This window comes from Henckelia pumila, chromosome 2 (assembly GCF_033568475.1).
Source record: "Henckelia pumila isolate YLH828 chromosome 2, ASM3356847v2, whole genome shotgun sequence".
NCBI classification, from domain to species: domain Eukaryota; kingdom Viridiplantae; phylum Streptophyta; class Magnoliopsida; order Lamiales; family Gesneriaceae; genus Henckelia; species Henckelia pumila.
The window spans coordinates 171,672,487-171,693,630 of NC_133121.1; the positions used below are offsets into that span (position 1 = coordinate 171,672,487).

Consider the following 21,144-nt stretch of genomic DNA (forward strand, 5'->3'; position numbering starts at 1 on the left):
ATGAAATTTTGTTATATTTGGTATATCTTCCATACATGTTTTACATTGTTGTGTTGGTGCATGGTCAGAAACGCACTACCATTTGTATTGATACATAGTATCTTTACTTGAAAATAAAGTATAATAACCTCTAATTGTGGTATGAGAATTTGTTAAATTTGGTACATCTTTCATACATTTTTTACATGATGTTAGTGCGTGGTTCAAAAAGCAGTACCATTTGTATTGATACGTAGTATATTTACTTGAAAATGAAGTATAATAACCTCTAATTGTGGCATGAGAATTTGTTAAATTTGGTACATCTTTCATACATGTTTTACATTGTGGTATCGGTGCGTGATAAAAAATGCAGTACTATTTGTAACGATTCATAGTACTTTTGCTTGAAAATGAAGTATAATAACGTCTAATTATGGTATGAGAATTTGTTGAATTTGGTACATCTTTCATACATGCTTTACATTGTGGTATTGGTGCGTGATCAGAAACACAGTACAATTTGTAACGATACGTAGTACTTTTTCTTGAAAATAAAGTATAATAACGTCTAACTATGGTATTAAAATTTGTTAAATTTGGTACATCTTTCATACATGTTTTACATTGGTGTTGGTGCTTGGTCAGAAACACAGTACCATTTATTAAGATACGTAGTACATTTGCTTAAAAATGAAGTATAACGATACGTCTAATTGTGGTATGAGAATTAAGCATTTATTCTACAAAAATTAAACATTCATTCTACCAAAATTAAACATCCAACTTCATAAACATAGTTATAAATGAAAATTAAACATCCATTTCATCAAAATACAGTACCACCTTCATAAACATAGTTATAAATAAAAATTAAACATCAATTCTACCAAAATACAGTACCAACTTCATCAACATAGTTATGCGTCCGATCAAAGTACAATACAAAATACACCAACAAAATTGTTCACTTTATTCTCATTTTCCTTAGTCCTTCTCGAAATACTAGAGTAGAGCAACAACTTGGTGCCTCATGCGGCCTCCGGGTACTAGCTTTACCTCAGATCCTACTCGTTTTCGAACCATGTCTAAATAAAAAAATAAAACAGTGTGCCATAAGTCATAACGAAAAGCAGCATAATTTAATAGATTTCATCGGATTATCATGCACTGCTTCAAAATCGGCATAGTTCAAACAAAAATCAACATAATTCAAACAAAAATCAGCAGATGCCGAAAAAAGATCATCACAGTTTCAATAAAAACAAGAAATATTTGAGGAAAAAATCGCCATAAATAGAAGAAACCAACATATGCCGAAGACAATTCGGCACAAATTGAACGAACAAGCGCAAAAACAAACAAAAACGTGACAAATATTTTATTTAATGATTTTATTCTAATTTCAGGAAAATTTTTAGATTTCATCCGAGTATATATAATACACTGTTTCATGGAAAATCAAACTTTTTTCATTCCCTTCATTAAATAAGAGCTCATTTTCAATGGCTCAAACCCTCAATTTTATTCAAAAACCACAGTTACATTTGCCAAACACCAATCAACTAAAACGCAAATCACTGCCCCAATGAGCAGCGCGACTACCAATATAGCAGTAACCATAAAACACACGCCATCATAGTCGATTTCAAAAAAAAAAAAACAAGATCCCATTAAAAATTGAAGCAATAATAATAGTCAGAAGAAGGGAAAAAAGGAAAATAAAATTGGCTTCATGAAGGAAAATAAAGGTAAGATTTGTGTGTGTTTTTACCTAATAACAGATTTCTCCCGACTCCCTTTTGCTGTCAGTGGATTTCTTGGTGGATGCAGACGTCGTTATAGCCCACGTTTTCCAGATTTCAGGTTGAACAAGGGGAAAAAAATAAAACAGGAGAAAAACGTTAACGAATGGGAAGAGATGGAAATCGGTGGATATGGAATGACATATAGAAATCGAAGGAGAGAAGCGATGAAATTGGGGGAGAAGAGTAGCTAGGCTTCACGTGAGAATGAGAAATGGGGATTGAACTTTCTGGTATAGAAATAGGAGGAGAGAAGAGATGAAATTGGGGGAGAGCCAGGGCTTCTTCACGTGAAGATGAGTAAAAAATAGAAAATAAAATAAAATAAAATTTAATGGGAAAATGAGATAAAGTGTGAAATGGGGAGTTAAAATAAAGATTTTGGTATATGAGAAAATGCAGAATAAAACTTTATGCATTAGGAACTGAACACAAAGTTGATGTTTAAATCGGGGATTTATTTCCAATTTGCCCAATCTAACATATACTAGAATAAGTAGTTTCTCTATTTTATTTCACCAAAGCGGGAACCAAGACAATTCGGTTCTTTCTTGCCTGTAAGCAACTCTGCAATGGCGGAACCAATTCTTGATCCTCCGCTGCCGCCATTGCCCAGCAAAGAATTCTCCGTCGCTTCTTCTTTCCCTCGAAACCCACTGAATAATCTAAGCTTCGAGCACAACTATCGAACCATATGCAATCACTTGCTCGATTTCACGCGGGGGAAGTTTCTTCTCAAAGGCCAAGCTTTCCATGTCCATGTTATCAAATCCAGCCTTCAAATTGTTCCGTTGGTTTGCCACCATCTTATCAATTTCTACGCCAGGCTTCAGCTCCCGCGTTCTTCGGAATTGTTGTTCAATGACGCTTTTTTGAAATCATCTACCACCTGGAGTTCTATCATATCATGTTTTGTGCAGAATGAACTCCCTTTGGATGCGCTTGTATATTTTCGGGGAATGCTTCGGGATGAGATGTATCCGGATGATCATATATTTCCGTGTGTGACGAAAGCGTGCGCGATGGTGAATGATTGTAAGTTGGGGCAATCGGTCCACTGTCTTGCTGTGAAATTAGGATATGATTTGAATGTCTACGTGGGGAGCTCTTTGGTGGATATGTATGCGAAATGTGCAAGATTGAGGAATGCAAGGAAGGTGTTCGACGGAATGCCCGAGAAAAATGTGGTGTCATGGAGTGGCATGATATATGGTTATGCACAAATGGGGGAGGATGACGAGGCTCTGAGGCTTTTTAAGGAAGCTTTATGTGGAGGGGTTATGGATGTGAATGATTTTACTTTCTCTAGTGTGATTCGGGTTTGTGGGAATTCGACATTGTTTGAATTGGGAAAGCAGATGCATGGGTTGTGCTTGAAGATGAATTTTGATGAGTCGTGCTTTGTCGGGAGTTCTTTGATCTCTATGTACTCGAAGAGTGGTGTGATTGAGGATGCTTATAGAGTTTTTGATGAGGTTTCCGATAGAAATTTAGGGATGTGGAATTCGATGTTGATAGCGTGTGCTCAGCACGCCCATACGAGGAGTGTGTTTGAGCTGTTTAAGAAAATGGAAAGTGTGGGAACAAAGCCAAATTTTATCACTTTCTTGTGTATGCTTTATGCTTGTAGCCATGCAGGTTTACTACAGGAAGGAAAATTTTACTTTAGCCTGATGAAGGATAACGGAATTGAGCCTGGAAGTCAGCATTATGCGTCAATGGTAGACTTACTCGGGCGAGCTGGAAAACTTCAAGAGGCTCTAGAATTAGTTAATGAAATGCCGATGCAACCAACAGAGTCTGTATGGGGAGCTTTATTGACTGGCTGTCGAATCCATAGAAATATTGAGGTGGCTGCTTATGTGGCTGATAGAGTGTTTGCGCTAGGACCCGTGAGCCCAGGCTTACACATTCTATTGTCCAATGCTTATGCAGCTGCCGGTAGATATCAAGAAGCTGCAAAAGCAAGAAAGTTGCTGAAGGATTTGGGGCAGAAAAAAGAAACAGGGCTGAGCTGGGTAGAGGAAAGCAACAAGATTCACATGTTTGCTGCAGGGGATAGGGCTCATCCACAAATGGAGGAGATTTATAAAAAGCTGGAGGAGTTGGGAGAGGACATGGAGCGCGCTGGTTATGTTGCAGACACTAGTTATGTGTTGCGAGAAGTTGGTACTGCAGAGAAAAGCCAAGCTATTAGGTATCATAGCGAGAGATTGGCCATTGCATTTGCTCTCATGAAATTTCCACCCGAACGAACTATTAGAGTCATGAAAAACTTGCGTGTGTGCGGTGATTGTCATACGGCAATAAAGTGTATGTCCAAGTGCACTGGAATGACTATTATTGTAAGAGATAACAATCGGTTCCATAGATTCTCAAATGGGCAATGTTCCTGTGGTGATTATTGGTGACTGCCCTGCAACATTGTTACTTATCCAATTTCTATCGGCGAGGAGAACAGCTTTGATCATTGCATAACGGTAGACTGTACACTTGGTATTGGCGATTTGGAGTAAATTGGTAGCGCTGCTGTCTCTGAGGACACGCGAAGAAAAGAGAAATTGAAATGCCAAGAATCGGGTTTTGACAAAGGTATGAATGTTCTTCACCTTTACAGTGTTCAAACTTATCTGAAAATTTTGTGATAAAAAATTGAGAAGTGCTTCCTAGAAGCTATCCCAAAAACTACCTTAGATTGGCCTCAAACTTGGAATATAAATGTTCCTGATTCTCCCCTCATATTTTTGCAGATTTCTAATGAATTACTTAGTTTCCGGATTGTTTCTTGCTATCCTCAAGCCAAAGATTTCAGGTATATGGTTTACGTTGCATTTTTTTTAGCCCGCAAGCTTACACTGGATTTTTAAGGCACACCAATGACTATATTTGAATTATTCTATGCTACTCTTGGAGTACTTCTCCGCCCATTATGTAATCAAATATCAACCATTGGATCATCAACACATATGTCAATTTTCATAAAAATATAGGAGTCCCACGTGATCTAATGGTATTGAAATAGGGGGAGAATCACTCCCGGTGTAGCATAGACTAACCCCTATATTTCTTCTATTCCCAGGACATCAAAAGTGTGGATTTGATCATGTTGAGGTATTGTCCGGAATTATATTGTGTGTTACATGAATTTAGTCATACGAATTATGCGGAATATTGATTATCTTTTTCTTTTATTTTGATAGGTTGGTTGGAAGTTCGAAGAGGACCAAAATACAAAGAGAAGTCGACAATTCGGATGCCACTTGAGGTTAAATGATAGGGTGGCTAGTTCGAGTTGGCCGGACACCTAAGAATGGAGATGAGAATTGAGAGAGAACGTTCAAGATTGGAGAAATTTAGATTTTCATGTGTTGAATGTTTACAAATGAGGGGTATTTGTTTTATTTATATCATTTGGTACTACACTAACTATGATAATCATTTTTTCTACTATCTTTTTACAATAACATGAAACTAGACTAACTTGTTTAGCCTTCGAATTCTTTTAAGTTGTGCTTGGATGGGGTATTTGGATTTGAGAGAGGATTTCAAATTAATGCATTTGAAAATCATTGATTTGAATCCTTCCTTTTATTAAATCATTTGCTTGGATGAACATAAAATTTCAAATTGAATTTTAAATTCATTGATTAGAAATATCTTGCTTGGTTAAAAAATTTAAAAATTTCAAATCTTAAAAAAGCATACTATATTATTCTTTATATATTTTGAAATTAAACAAGTATTATTATTACAAAATAATCATGTTCAATTTAAAACAATATAAATTTAAACTTTATTTATTTTCATTGGATTAAATACTAAATTTACATAATAAACTTTAAACAAAATATTTATGTTTTTCAAAAATTCAAATATATAACTTATTATAATATTAAACTTCAATTTCGTTTTCATCATACTAGTAACATAAAAAAATATTTTTCGTGCAATAACTTTACAATAAAATCAAAATTTAGTAATATATATTAATCAAAAAAATTATATTAACACATATCCAATATTCAAAAAATATATTTTTAAATTCAAATAATTATTTTATTAACACAATAACCATATGCAACTCAAAATAATTATTATTGGGACATGTAAGATCTGTTTTCTCCCGAGACACTAGCATTTTAGATTATTCTTTATATTATAACAAAATATTTCTTCATTACAACAAGAAAAAATATCTATAACAAAATATAAATCAATAAAAAATTTAAGAATTTCAAATCTAAAAAAAGCATACTATATTATTCTTTATATATTTTCAACATTAAAACAAGTATTATTATTACAAAATAACCTTTTCTAATTTAAAATAATATAAATTTACATTATATTTATTTAAATTGTATTAAATACTAAACTTACATATATAAACTTTTTTTAAAAACATTTAATATTTTTTCTCAAAAAATATATCTTATTACAATCAAACTTCATAAGGTAAAAAAGCAGGTTCATCAAATACGTAGTTTCAACATAAAACAATCAAATTTGTTGACAATTCCTTTTTCATCATGCTAGTGACATAAGAAATATTTTTCGTACAATCGTTCTATAATCAAATTAAAATTTTAGTAACATGCACCAATAAAAATATTATAATAACACATATCCAATATCCAACTCAAAATAAAATAGAGTTAATGTATCCAACAACTAAATTCTTCGACGCTTGATATTCTTCATACATTTACATAGCCAAAGTTTCTCAAAACATTGTTCATTTCCTTGTTGTTCGAACTGTCATTATTTGTTCTTCTTGATCACCCGAATCATTTTCGGTCACAATCCTTTGTCCTAATTCTTGGTCCACTTCATCTAATAATGGATCTTCCGACATCTCATAGATTAAGTTATGTACAATGCAACAAGCATTGATGATCCTAATTTGTATTTTTAGATCATAAAAGCAAGCAGTGCGCAAATTGCTTATCTTTTTTTAAGCAAATCAAAACTTATTTCAATAGTATTTCGTGCAGAAGAGTGTCGAAGATTGAACAATATTTCTTTATAATTTCTTGGGGTGTTCCCTCTCCACTCGTTGAGAAGATAACGAGTTGCTCTGAAAGGTGCAAGAAAACCAGGACCATTTGTATATCCAGCATAAACAAGATAATATTCATCTAAACACAATTTACAAAAAATATGAAGTTAGAGATGCATAACTTTATTCAAAAAAGTAAAAAATAAAAACTTATATCAACTCAAGCATTTTTAACTTATTGATATTATCTTTTAAGCCATTATGTCTACTCATTCCATCACGTGGTACTCGAGCATCTGAAGCGGATCTCTCCCATCCAGGTAGCACATATAGAAATTTCAAGTTAGCATCACGTGCTCCTAAGACATTAGTACACAAATCACCTTTCCTACTCTTATATCGACTCCGATATTGAGTGAGAACTATGAGTTTAATAAATGTTCCATCTAAAGCTCTCACTGAATTCTAGAGTTCTTAATAATCAGTTCAAAGAAAGATGGAAAAATACATAAAATATTTATAATTATTTTGAAATTTACCGGGAACCATTTTCACTTGTCAAGATCTCTTTCGTGATGAATTCTACTTGATTGTTGCTTAATATAAAGTTTTCCTATTTTCAAGACCACCCGCAAAACTATATGAAATTGTCGGCTAACAGTTTTTCCAGAGCATCCAAATACGGATTTAATAGTACTATGTTTTTTTTATCATATCCTATAATATGTAAAAAAGATGCCACAATTTCATCATTTTTTGTGACATTTAAATCTCTTTCACAACGCAATATATGACACAAACTATTAAATTTCTAATGTTTATACGCAACTGGCTCATACAAGTAGGATCATGACTTAAAAATTTCATCCAAATTGACCTTTGATAAGCCCTTATATGATAATCACTTGTTGACAGATCTTTAATCATATATCTTTGACGATGCCAAGTTTCAATAATTACCATAAGAACATTTACCAATAAAATAATTATATATGTCTCTTCGTCATTCTTTTCAAATTCATCTCGTGAACGTTTTCTTCCTGTCTGTACATTTTTTTCAACAATGTCCATTGATCCTAAATTTAAAATACAATATAAACGTTGATAATAAAATAAAATAGAGTTTCAAATTAATCAAGGAAATCTAAACATAGATTTCAAATTTTCAAACATTACACATCCTTGGTTCTCAAATAGAATTTCAAATTAATCAAGGGAAACTAAACATCGAAATACTAAACATTACACATCCTTGATTCTCAAATAGAGTTTCAAATTAATCAAGGAAAACTAAACATAGATTTCAGATTCTCAAACATTACACATTCTTGATTCTCAAATAGAGTTTCAAATTAATCAAGGGAAACTAAACATCGAAATACTCAACATTACACATCCTTGATTCTCAAATAGAGTTTATCAAATTAATCAAGAGAAACTAAACATCGAAATACTAAACACTACACATCCTTGATTCTCAAATAGAGTTTCAAATTAATCAAGGGAAACCAAACATCAAAATACTAAAGGACTATTCTCCGCCATCGGCCGGAGCCGGGAGCCGAGGCATCCCTCGTTAGTTTTACTCCTAGCTGTACCAAACTAAAATAGACAATCCGAAGATTACCCAAAATACAATGGAAATTAAGAAGGCAACTGAGCCAGCACTTGGCAAGCTTTAGTTCTCACCAAATGCTTAAAACAAGTATCCTTACACTCCTCTATTTCCAAACCCAGAAACGATTGCATATCAGACATGCCATAAATCGTTCATCTAATTAACTAAACTGAAATTCAACTACTCACAAACCAAAATCGCAACCAAACAAAAAATCCAATTTCCCCAACTACAAAGTTCCTAGGTATGTACTCATAACTTAATAATGGTAAAAAGCTGAAAAAATATGAAATTACCAAATAACCAAGGGCAAATCGTTCAAGCCACTTTAAGTTTCCTCTTTGTACCCATACCAGAGAGGGCTATGGCGATTGAAAATTATGCTACAAGTGTCAAAAGCCTATGGTTATTTTTATGTTTGATGCAGGAATCATCAAAACATCATCAACTACCTAAAAGTAACTAGATATGAGGATACACGAGTTAATGGGAAAAACACTTTGAACTTTAAGGCATAGCATGATTGCTGAATGAATATCAGAAGAGGGCCTCAAAAGTGTTTGCGTAAAAAAAAAAAGTTTCCCCATATCCAAAAACCAAGAAATCGAAACTAAGACTCCTAGATCACACACGCACCACAACAACTACAAATAAATTCCTTAGTTTACTGAATTCAGATACAAAAACCATAGCCCGTTACAATTACATAGGAAAATCAACAAGAAGTGCCCAAGAAAAGAGAATGGAACCTGTTTTTTTCTTGGAGAGCATCTTGTTCTCGTGGCCAGAACCTTCGGTAGTGTTTCGTGCACCTTCTTTCCACTTGTCCGGCGCTATTACATCAAAAGCTTTTTCTCACTTGCAGGCAAACACATAAACGATCACAAATCCCCAACCTAAAAAAACCCTAAATCGATTAATCCACAAATCTTGAATATTTGTTCAAGAAAGATAATAAACATCATCGTGCTTCGAGACAGCTGAGGTGAGAGCATCGCCGGACAGAGAAACGAAAGAAGAGAGCAAGGAGGAGATTTCAAATGAGCCGATACAAGAAAGGATTCAAATCTCCTAATTTTTAAGGCATAAATCAATCGGCCAAATAAACAGATTTGAGATATCAAATCCATGGGCTAGCCAAGTAGATGTAGTGGATTTGAAATCCAAATCAGCCCAAATCCACTCATCCAAGCAGGGCCTTAGCATTGACTCATGTTCTCAACAATCGTATCAATGAAGCACATCATGTGTATGTATTGTGTGTAACTAGGTGAATGAATAAATTGATACTTGATATTTCAATGTGGGGCTAATACATTATTATATCCCTCCTGTTTCTCGGTTTTCTCATTTCTGTCCCTCATTTGTAAGTTTTGTTTCAAATTATATCCCTCTCGTTAAGTGCGCCGTGAATATCAGATGGAATTCACATGTGATGCACACGTGACTCTTGAAAACCCCAATTAGAACCCGATCCTCATTCTCAAGCGTAATCAAGACCTATATCTCCAAATCAAATCTTCCATTTGTTCCAATTCCACCCGCGACCGCTGGTTTCCCTCCGATTTTGGCCGCCGAAAGCAAGGAGACAACCATAAACCAACATTGCCCTCTGTAAGTGTGCATATTGTTGATAAAATTTTAGATAAATTTCATTTCTTTGATTTCTTTAATTTTTTTAATGCATCAGACGTGTGGACATTGTACTTTCATTGCTTATAGATCTATTTTCTTTATCAAAGACGTGTGGACATTAAACAATGCGTTTCATATAGTTTTTTTTTCCCTGTATCAACAAGTCTTAGTGGGGTAATTCAATACTGATTTTGTTATTTATTACAGTGTAACGTGAAGAAAAGATACTGGCATTGACCTCTGATGGCTAGACGAAGCAGATGTTTCTTGAAAGGCACTCCAGCCTATGGTATTAGTTCTTATTTGATAAAATAAATCATATATTTGTTGATTAATTTGCTAGTTGGACCAAATTTGTTGTATAATTTTTGCTGGACTAAAATTTTGTATTTATTTATAGGTAATGTAGTAGCCCAGTTTCAATTTACAAGATTAAATGGTTAATTATGTTTAGATCTAATAAATATTTTATTAACAAGAACACATGGCATGAGAATGAGCAAGGGTTGATGGATTTGACCATGGGCTCGGGTCGGTCATGAGTAGCTCGGGTCGGTCATGGTTGATCAACAAAGGCTCGGGCATGGAGCTAGGGCTCAGTCATGTGTATGTGTTTGGCTTGGGTATGGAGCTTGGCTTGAGTTCGGGTCTTTCCTTTGGGGATCGGGTCGGTCATGATGAAAACTAAGATAGGGTTCGGACATGAGGGGCTCGGCCAAGGAAGAACATGGCTCGGGTCGGGGCTTAGGGTGCTCAAGAAAGTGTTGTGCAAGGCCAAGGTAGTGTTCGGTCATGGAAGAGCACAAGGTATTCAGGTCGGGAAGGAACACGTGGCTGGATCTAAGACACGATTAGTGTCCTGCCAGGTGTCATGCACTCGTTTGACACCTGTCCCGACTCATCCTCTATAAATAGGAGTCGAGGGTTCGGTCATTTTTACACCATTTCATCTCACTTCATAGTTCTACTCGGACAGAGGAGTAGCTCGGGAGTTCGGGAAGGAGCAGTCTAGGTCGGGGCTTGACCAGGAGCAGTTCAGGTCGGGCTTGACTAGGTGCAGTTCAGGTCGGGCTTGACAAGGTGCAGTTCAGGTCGGGCTTGAAGGGAAAGGCCAGGTCGGGTCAGTCTTGAGACCAGGTCAGGTCGGGCTTGGACCTAAGACAGCTAGGGGTTGTCTTCTTCCAGCTTAGTTCAGACTTCGGTGTTAGGTACGAAAGTACTATTCGAGATATCCTGACTGAGTATGCATGTATTATAGGACTGCATGATTTATATGACATGATTTTATGCTGCATACATTTGCATCTTGAATTGTCTCTTTTGAGATGTCTGTTAGTATGGTTTTACCCTATCCTGTTAGTGGATAGACTTCCATCGATTTGGGTCCTGCGTATCCACTAGTATTTTGGTATGTGAGTCACCTCCTGAAGCGACGGCATAGCGTGCTACATAACAGGGCCCGATCTGTCTTCGTTATCTGATTCTTGACCTCTAGTCAGTAGGCGATACACTTGAATTCATGTATATTCATACTCTCGTGCTGAGCGTTTTATGCTCACATCTCGTACTCTGTATTTTTGGACACCCTATTCCATGGGGCAGGTTTGCGATTGGACGAGGCGGGTGGATCCAAGAGGGGCTAGGCAGTGATTGGCCAGCTGGAGCTTCGTCTAGGTTTTTTATTCTGTTGTATTGGGTTGATACAACGTTCGATTTGGTTGTATAATTAATTGGGTATTGCAGATTCCTTTTCTTGGGATTGTATAATGTTTATTGTTTCCGCCGCTTATTTTGATTTACTGTTTAATTAAGTTAATTGCATGCCTAAATTCTGTTTAGTAGGTGATCTCGGTAAAGGTCACTACATTTATGGTATCAGAGAATGCATAGTATTCTTGGGAATTTAGATTCTGCATAAGTTAACCGCCAGGTAAATTTTGTAGATGGCGTATCACGATGATCAGAGTAGCCATGGCAGTGGAGGTGGACGTTGGGGCGATGCTGACCGGGAGCGTCTTCGGGAATGCCATCATCGTCGTCATGATGATCAGCGTTTCAGTGTGCGCTGATTCTTACAGATGGGTCCTAAGACCTTGATTGGAGGCGAGTCTCCGAAGGATGCGGAGAACTGGCTAGACCATATGGAGACGACTTTTCAGACGTTTCACTATACTGAGGAGCAGAAGATGGAGATGCTTGGATATATTCTGGATGGGCGAGCCCGTAGGTGGTGGAGGTTTACTTCTGCACCATTTGTTGCGGTGAGAAGAGTGGCCATCTAGGCCGAGTTCTGCACAGCTTTTTAGAAACTGTATTTTCCTCCTACACTCTGTCAGACGAAGGCGGGTGAGTTACTGAGCTTGCGTCAGGGATCCATGTCTATTGAGGAGTATCAGCAGAAGTTCTTCGATCTGTTATCTTATTGCCCTGAGATTGCTGATAGTTCCGAGATGAAGTACAACATGTTCCTTCAGGGTCTCAACCCTGAGATTCATGACCGTGTGGCGGTCGGTGATGATATGTCCTACGAGGGTTTGGTGAGCCGTTGTCACCAGGCGGAGGATAGCATTCGGCGTAACCGGTCTTTCTCTCAGTCTAGACCGGCGAGTTCTTTGGGTCCCCATGCTCAGTTTTTCAAGAAGTCCGATTCTACTTCTTCTTCTTCTGGTTCCACTGGTGTTGTTCGTTTTGGGAAGAAGGAGAACTGCGACCATTGCGGGAAGAACCATCTGACCGACAGATGCCGTAAAGCTTCTGGAGCTTGTTTCCATTGTGGAGAGGTGGGTCATCTCCGGAGGGATTGTTCACTATCTGGGGGAGGCGGTTTTGGTTCAGGATCGGGTTCTCAGGCTACCGTTCAGCAGAGGTCGCAGGGACAGTCTGCTGGGAGTTCTCACTTGAAGACGCGGGCTTCTGGCCAGGTGTTTGCCTTGAGACATGATCAGGCAGTGGAGGAGAATGAAAAGGTCATCGAAGGTACATTTCTGTTATATGGCATACCTGCTCTTGTACTTATTGATACTGGTGCATCTCATTCCTTCATTTTTGCATGTTTTGTTAAGAGGAATAAGTTACCATGCATTGCACTAGACGTAGTAGTTTCTGTTTTTACTCCGACGGGCCAATATGCTTTGGCTAAGCGTCTAGTGATGGGTTTCCCTTTAGAGTTCGAGGGGAAAATTCTGATAGCGAATCTCATGGTTCTTGCGATGGATGACTTCGATTGCATTCTGGGGATTGACATGTTGACTACCTATCAAGCTTCAGTGGACTGCTATCAGAGATTAGTATGCTTTCATCTGGATGGGAGTGATAGCTGGTTTTTCTATGGTGAGGGAACGCGACCCCCGATGCCCTTGGTATCATCTTTGAGAGCCTGTCGAGATCTAGAGTCTGGCTGGGAAGGTTACCTCATCTATGCAGTTGATTTGTCCGCTGAGAGCGTTGGGGTAGAGAGTATTCCAGTGGTGGATGAATTCCCAGATGTATTTCCAGATGAGATTTCGGGTTTTTCTCCTGCAAGGGAATTCGAGTTTGGCATAGAGTTGATGTCAGGTACTTATCCTATTTCTCGAGCGCCGTATCGTCTGGCTCCTTCAAAAATGCGAGAGTTGAAGAATCAGTTACAGGATCTTTTGGACAAGGGGTACATTCGTCCTAGTGTATCTCCTTGGGGAGCTCCTGCTCTTTTTGTAAAGAAGAAGGATGGGTCTATGCGGTTGTGCATTGACTATCGGCAGCTGAACCGAGTTACTGTGAAGAACAAGTATCCTTTGCCTCGTATTGATGACTTGTTTGATCAGTTGCAGGGTACTTCGGTTTACTCCAAGATTGACTTGAGATCTGGGTATCATCAGATGAGAGTCCGAGATCAAGACATAGCCAAGACTGCATTCCGTACTCTCTATGGGCATTACAGGTTTCTATTGATGCCATTTGATTTGACTAATGCGCCGGCTATATTTATGGATCTGATGAACCGTGTCTTCAGGGAGTATCTGGACAAGTTTTTCGTAGTCTTCATTGAAGACATTCTGGTGTATTCGCGTAATGCGGACGAGTATGTTTCTCACTTGTGGTTGGTACTACAGACTCTTAAGGATGAGCAGTTGTATGCCAAACTGAGCAAGTGTGAGTTCTGGATGGATCGAGTGGTCTTTCTTGGCCATATCATATCCAGGGAGGGGATTTCTGTTGATCTGAGCAAGATTGAGGTTGTGCTTAATTGGTCGCGTCCGACGACGGTTGCTGAGATCCGTAGTTTTCTGGGTCTAGCAGGATATTATCGTCGTTTCATTCTGAAATTCTCGCAGCTAGCCTGACCGTTGACGCAGCTTACCCGCAAGGGTGTTGATTTCGAGTGGTCCTCAGAGTGTGAGGAAAATTTTTGTGAGCTTTGACGACGGTTGACTTCTGCGCCAGTGTTGGCATTGCCGTCTGGATCTGGAGGGTATGTGGTTTACACGAATGCTTCTCTTCAGGGCTTAGGTTGTGTCCTGACTCAAAATGGGCATGTGATCGCATACGCTTCTAGACAGTTAAAGTTGCACGAAGAGAATTATCCAGTTCATGATTTGGAGTTGGCAGCTATTGTGTTCGCGTTGAAGATCTGACGTCATTATCTGTACGACGAGAAATTTGAGATCTTCACCGACCACAAGAGTCTCAAGTATTTGTTCACTCAGGCGGAGCTGAACATGAGGCAGAGACGTTGGATGGAATTGCTTAAGGACTATGATTGCGAGATTAAGTACCATCCGGGGGCTGCTAATCTCACTACTGATGCTTTGAGTCGTAAGGTGCGACTATCCGCACTTTAGACTTGTTCGATGTCTAGTGCGATTAGAGATTGTTGTTATTCAAAGGTTTACCTTAAAACATAAGAAAGGTATGAAGAGTATCCAGATGTTTGCAATATTATCTGAACCAGCCTTGTATTCGCGGATTCGGGATGCTTAGATGTCTGATCCGAAGACCCAGCGTTTTGCTCGTCTAGCCAACGAGGGTAGTACGTCTGGATCTCACTATCAGTCAGATGGTTTTCTGTGTTTGTCTGGTAGGCTTGTGATTCCGGAGGATGAAGAATTGCGAGAGGAGATTTTGTCTCAGGCACATCGCACTAAGTTGAGTATTCATCTAGGGAGCAACAAGATGTACAAGGATCTACGTACTCGGTTTTGGTGGAAGGGAATGAAGCGCAGTGTGTATCAGTTTGTCTCGAGATGTTTGGTGTGTCAGCAGGTCAAGGCAGAACACCGACGACCTGGAGGTTTGCTTCACAGTCTGCCTATTCCTGAGTGGAAATGGGAGTTTATCACGATGGATTTTGTGACCTATTTGCCGGTATCCTCGAGGAACTGTGATGCTATCTGGGTTGTGGTGGATCGACTCACCAAGTCAGCTCATTTCATTTCCTATTCGAGAGTACAATGTGGATCGTGTGGCTCGGTTGTACATTCAGGAGATCGTTCGACTTCATGGAGTGCCTGTGAGCATTGTCAGCGATCGAGACCCCAGGTTTACTTCTAGATTCTGGGGGAGTGTTCAGCGTGAGATGGGCACTACTCTCAGTTTGAGTACTGCCTATCATCCGGAGATAGATGGTCAGTCAGAGCGCACTATCCGTACTTTGGAGGATATGCTTTGAGCGGGCGTTATGGATTTTGGTTCAGCCTGGCAGGATCATTTACCATTGATTGAGTTCGCGTACAACACCAGCTATCATACTAGCATTGGGCTGGCACCTTTTGAGGCGTTGTACGAACGACGTTGTCGCACTCCACTCTTTTGGGAAGAAGTGGGGGAGAGACAGGCTGAAGGACCGGAGTTAATCCAGCAGGCAGCAGATATTGTTGATCAAATCAAGAAACGAATTAAGACTACACAGGACCGTCAGGCCAGCTATGCTAATGCTAAGCGTAGGCCTTTGTAGTTTTATGTTGGGGAGAAAGTGTTTCTGAGATTTTCACCTTTCCGCAGGATTCTTAGATTTGGCCTCAAGGGCAAGTTGTCTCCCAGATTTATCGGTCCGTTTGAGATCTTGGAGAGCATTGGAGATTTAGCTTATCGTCTGGCTTTGCCACCGTATCTATCCAGTATTCACGATGTGTTTCACGTATCTCTGTTGCAACGGTATGTGGCGGATCAGTCTCATATTCTACAGCCGTCTGAAATTCAGGTGGATAAGGATTTGACTTATGTTGAAAGACCTATTCGTATCCTGGATCATAAGGATAAGGTCTTGCGGAATAAATTCATTCCTCTGGTTTTAGTTCAGTGACAGCGTCGAGGCACTGAGGAAGCTACTTGGGAGCTCGAGAGCAGGATGCGTTCAGAACATCCTGAGTTATTTTGATTTCACTTTTGAGTTGTATTCAGTTATAAACTCTGTAATGCTGCATTTGAATAAAAGAATGTTTTTACATGTTGTTTTACATTCAGTACTTAAGATCGGATTTTGAGGAAGAAATATCTTAAGTGGGGGAGAATGTAGTAGCCCAGTTCCAATTTACAAGATTAAATGGTTAATTATGTTTAGATCTAATAAATATTTTATTAACAAGAACACATGGCATGAGAATGAGCAAGGGTTGATGGATTTGACCATGGGCTCGGGTCGGTCATGAGTAGCTCGAGTCGATCATGGTTGATCAACAAGGGCTCGGGCATGGAGCTAGGGCTCGGTCATGTGTATGTGTTTGGCTTGGGTATGGAGCTTGGCTTGAGCTCGGGTCTTTTCTTCGGGGATCGGGTCGGTCATAATGAAAACTAAAATAGGGTTCGGACATGAGGGGCTCGGCCAAGGAAGAACATGGCTCGGGTTGGTCATGTGTGGCTCGGGTCGGGGCTTAGGGTGCTCAAGAAAGTGTTGTGCAAGGCCAAGTTAGTGTTCGGTCATGGAAGAGCACATGGTATTCAGGTCGGGAAGGAACACGTGGCTGGAGCTAAGACACGATTAGTGTCCTGCCAGGTGTCATGCACTCAGTTGAAACCTGTCCCGGCTCATCTTCTATAAATAGGAGTCGAGGGTTCGGTCATTTTTACACCATTTCATCTCACTTCATAGTTCTACTCGGACCGAGGAGTAGCTCGGGAGTTCGGGAAGGAGCAGTTCAGGTCGGGGCTTGACCAGGAGCAGTTCAGGTCGGGCTTGACAAGGTGAATTTCAGGTTGGGCTTGACTAGGTGCAGTTCAGGTCGGGCTTGACCAGGTGCAGTTCAGGTCGGGCTTGAAGGGAGAGGCCAGGTCGGGTCAGTCTTGAGACCAGGTCGGGTCGGGCTAGGACCTAAGACAGCTAGGGGTTGTCTTCTTCCAGCTTAGTTCAGACTTCCATGTTAGGTACAAAAGTACTATTTGAGATATCCTGACTGAGTATGCATGTATTATGTGACTGCATGATTTATATGACATGATTTTATGCTGCATACATTTGCATCTTGAGTTGTCTCTTTTGAGATGTCTGTTAGTATGGTTTTACCCTATCATATTAGTGGATGGACTTCCATCGATTTGGGTCCGGCGTATCCACTAGTATTTCGGTATGTGAGCCACCTTCTGAAGAGACGGCACAGCGTGCTACATACCAGGGCTTGGTCTGTCTTCGTTATCTGATTCTTGACCTCTAGTCAGTAGGCGGTACACTTGCATTCATGTATACTCATACTCTCGTGTTGAGCATTTTATGCTCACGTCTCGTATTCTGTGTTTTTGGACACCCTATTCCATGGGGCAGGTTTGCGATTGGACGAGGCGGGTGGATCCAAGAGGGGATAGGCAGTGATTGGCCAGCTGGAGCTTCGTCTAGGTTTTTATTCTGTTGTATTGGGTTGATACACCGTTTGATTTGGTTGTATAATTAATTGGGTATTGCAGATTCCTTTTCTTGGGATTGTATAATGTTTATTGTTTCCGCAGCTTATTTTGGTTTACTGTTTAATTAAGTTAATTGCATGCCTAAGTTCTGTTTAGTAGGTGATCTCGATAAAGGTCACTACAGGTAATGTTGGAGAAGATTAATTTGTATGTTCGAAAATGTATTACAATGGAACAATGAAGGGCACAAGTACATCCAAAGAATATGTTGGAGGAAATATTGATTATTATGACGGGGTATACAACAATAAAATCAAAATGCTCCATTTGTATAGATTTTCTGAGGAATTAGGCTTCGAAGAGCCGGAAAGGGTTATATTTTGGCACAAAATGGGGTATAATTCAAGCAAGGGTAGATATCTGAAGACTGATGCAGATTTAGTAACAATTAAAGATAACATCCCAGCTAACCATGAAGTGGAGATTTATACAGCATATGAGTGTAATGATGAGAATGATAGTTGTTGCGTAATTTGGTGCCCGCTAGTGCACGGTGTCAAGTTTTAATAAATTGTATGTAAAGTATCGTTCCCACGAGGATAATGTGAAAATTATTCAGTACTTGTAATTAAAATAGTCTAAACTTTATCTAGAAAATTAAATAGAGAATTTTGTTTTGAAAATTTAAATAATTCAGAAATTCTAAGCAGAGCTCGCACACAACTTCAGAAAATATCAATGAGTAAAAATGGTCTAGACATTTTGATTTCACCTGGTTTCGGCAACAACTACTTCTAATTAAATTATTTTCTTAAATTCTATTCAATTAATACCCAAGAACATTTAATTATATTATTTCCCTCTCCTGAGCAACAAATAAAGTGTATCAACTAAGATTCAATTCCAATATCCCTATTAAAAATCTAGTCTTAGTGATATGTGTAAAACAATGTTATTTCTAAAGCTCCATTAACGTTATACACTCTCCCAAGCTATATAAATAATTAACGGTGTAATTTCTATTGGTCCTATTCAAAATCCCCTCTCCCGAGCATTTATTTCGAATAAATATGAAAAATCAATTAGTGATCGATTAATTGAAAAGACAATCAATACTAGAAAAACAATTAATCTAGGAAAATTCAATCCAATAAAATCAAAAGTTGTAGAAGAGTCTACACCAGTCTACGTCAACCTCTAGACTAAGAAATTTAGTTCATAAACAAAAACTGATAAAAAAAATTATGTTAAAAAATCTAGACATCAATTCAATAATCAGTTCAAAAGAAGAAAACAAATCCGAATATGCGACGTCGTGTCCGGTCGATCGATCTTCGTCTTTATTCTTGAAGCGTTCCACATTTTTCCCTGATTTCCCAAGTTTACGATCAATCTCTCAATTTTTTGGTCCCTGAATTCTGAGTTGTTGATGCGGCTCTCCCTAATTATGTGCTTCAAAATCTCTTTATATATGTGTCCACAAAATCTCACGATCAATCCATAAACTCTAGAATCCAAACATTCCAAAATTTTGTATTTTTCCATATAGACACGATCACACAGATGCACTTGATGATTCCGCAGCTGCGCCTCTGCTTCTTCATTGCACTCGCAGACTTTCTTAAACTTAGGCGCAGACTTGCTTCATGGAAATCTTCAGCAGCACAGAGTTCCTTTCCTTGTAGCGCAAATGCGCTTATAAACTCTCAAATCTCTGGAATTTTGCGCGGACTTCCTCCATTCCAAGCACAGCTGCTCCATCAATCTTTCTTCAGTTATTTCATGCTCTGCTTTTTCTGTCAAATTCTTTCTCATTTTTTTCTTTTCTTCAACAATTTACAACTTCCCTACACAAACACAAACAACAACTAAAACACATAAATCCTCCCAAATCACAACAAAGCTCAATTTATGATTAATTAAGTGCTAAAAATGCACTTATCAAATTCCCCCAAACTTGAACTTTTGTTCGTCCCGAACAAAACAACTCGAAACTTAATCAATCAACAACTCACATTCCAAACCAAAAACAATCACTAGCAATACAAAGTCATGAAATAATATAGATCAACTGGCCTCAGAATTGCTTTGAAAAATAATTAAATCCAATCTCATCTAACCGATCAAACACTAGAAATGAAATTAAGTAACTGGTTAGCCTCGTAAGCTCAAAATCTCCGCAACTCACGATTCAAAACACCTTTATCCAAGTCCAATTCACATATTCATAGATCATGAGGTCTTTTTCATGTAATAATGGTTCAAAGTTAGATTAGAATCAATCAAAACACTCACAATTGGTTTAATGTAAAGAAATGTGTGTGTTGTTGTGAAAATTACTGGCAAGCGTACGAGTGTCAAGTTTTAATATAGTGAAAGAGAGAGTGTCGATCCCACAAGGAGTAATTTGAAAATATTCAATACTTGTAATTAAAATAGTCTTAATTTTATCTAGAAAATCAAACTTTAGAAATTTGCTGAACAATTAAATAAATAGTAATGTTTGTAAAACGCGCGCACACACAATCCTTAAGAGATTATCAATTAGAGAGAAATAGTCTAGAGGTTTGATTTCACCTGGTCTCGATAATATTCATTCCTAATCAATCTATTTTTCTTGAGTTCATTTCAATTAATAACCAAGAACACATAGATTATACTATTCCCCTCTCCCGAGTATCAAATAGCATGTATCAATCACAGATCGATTCTAGTATCCCTATTGAGAATCTACTTGTAATGATATGTGTAAAAAATGTTCTTTTTAGGCTCTATTAAAGCTAGAAGCTCTCCCGAGTCATATAAACAATTAATAGTGTGAATTCTATTGATCCTATTCTAAATCCCCTCTCCCGAGTGCCGGATTCTAAATAAATATGGCAAATCAATTTATGGCCAGTAAATTGAAAAGACTTTCAAAACTAGAATCACAATTAATTTAGAAGAACTCAAATCATTAAAATCAATAATTCATAAATATGTCTTGACCAGGCTACATCAACCTCTAGACATAAAAAGTTTAGTTCATAATAAAATTCATAGCAACACAAATCATGTTTAAGAGTTCAAACATCAATTCAACAATCAAAAGAAATAAATAAAGAAGGAATAACAAATCCGTAGTCTTTCTTCCGTGTCCGGTCGAAAAGTCTTCGTCTTCATTCCAAGCAATCTTCAAATCTTGATCCCAAAAATCTCACGAAAGTGCTCTCAAGATTATTGTGTGTATTGGCGGCTAGATAGATCTTCATTAGGTCTGAAAAATCCCTTAAATACTCCCCTAAAATTCATCCAAA

At 38.2% G+C, this 21,144-nt stretch overlaps 1 protein-coding gene across 1 annotated transcript; it reads left to right on the forward strand.

Annotated features, from left to right (window-relative positions):
- The first annotated feature begins 2,327 nt into the window (after positions 1-2,327).
- Positions 2,328-5,300, forward strand: LOC140883108 (putative pentatricopeptide repeat-containing protein At5g52630). The gene is made up of 4 exons (XM_073289440.1): positions 2,328-4,376; positions 4,535-4,596; positions 4,864-4,895; positions 4,985-5,300. The coding sequence occupies exon 1, from the start codon at positions 2,357-2,359 to the stop codon at positions 4,193-4,195; it is 1,839 nt and encodes a 612-aa protein (XP_073145541.1). The 5' UTR covers positions 2,328-2,356; the 3' UTR covers positions 4,196-4,376; positions 4,535-4,596; positions 4,864-4,895; positions 4,985-5,300.
- Positions 5,301-21,144: the final 15,844 nt, after the last annotated feature.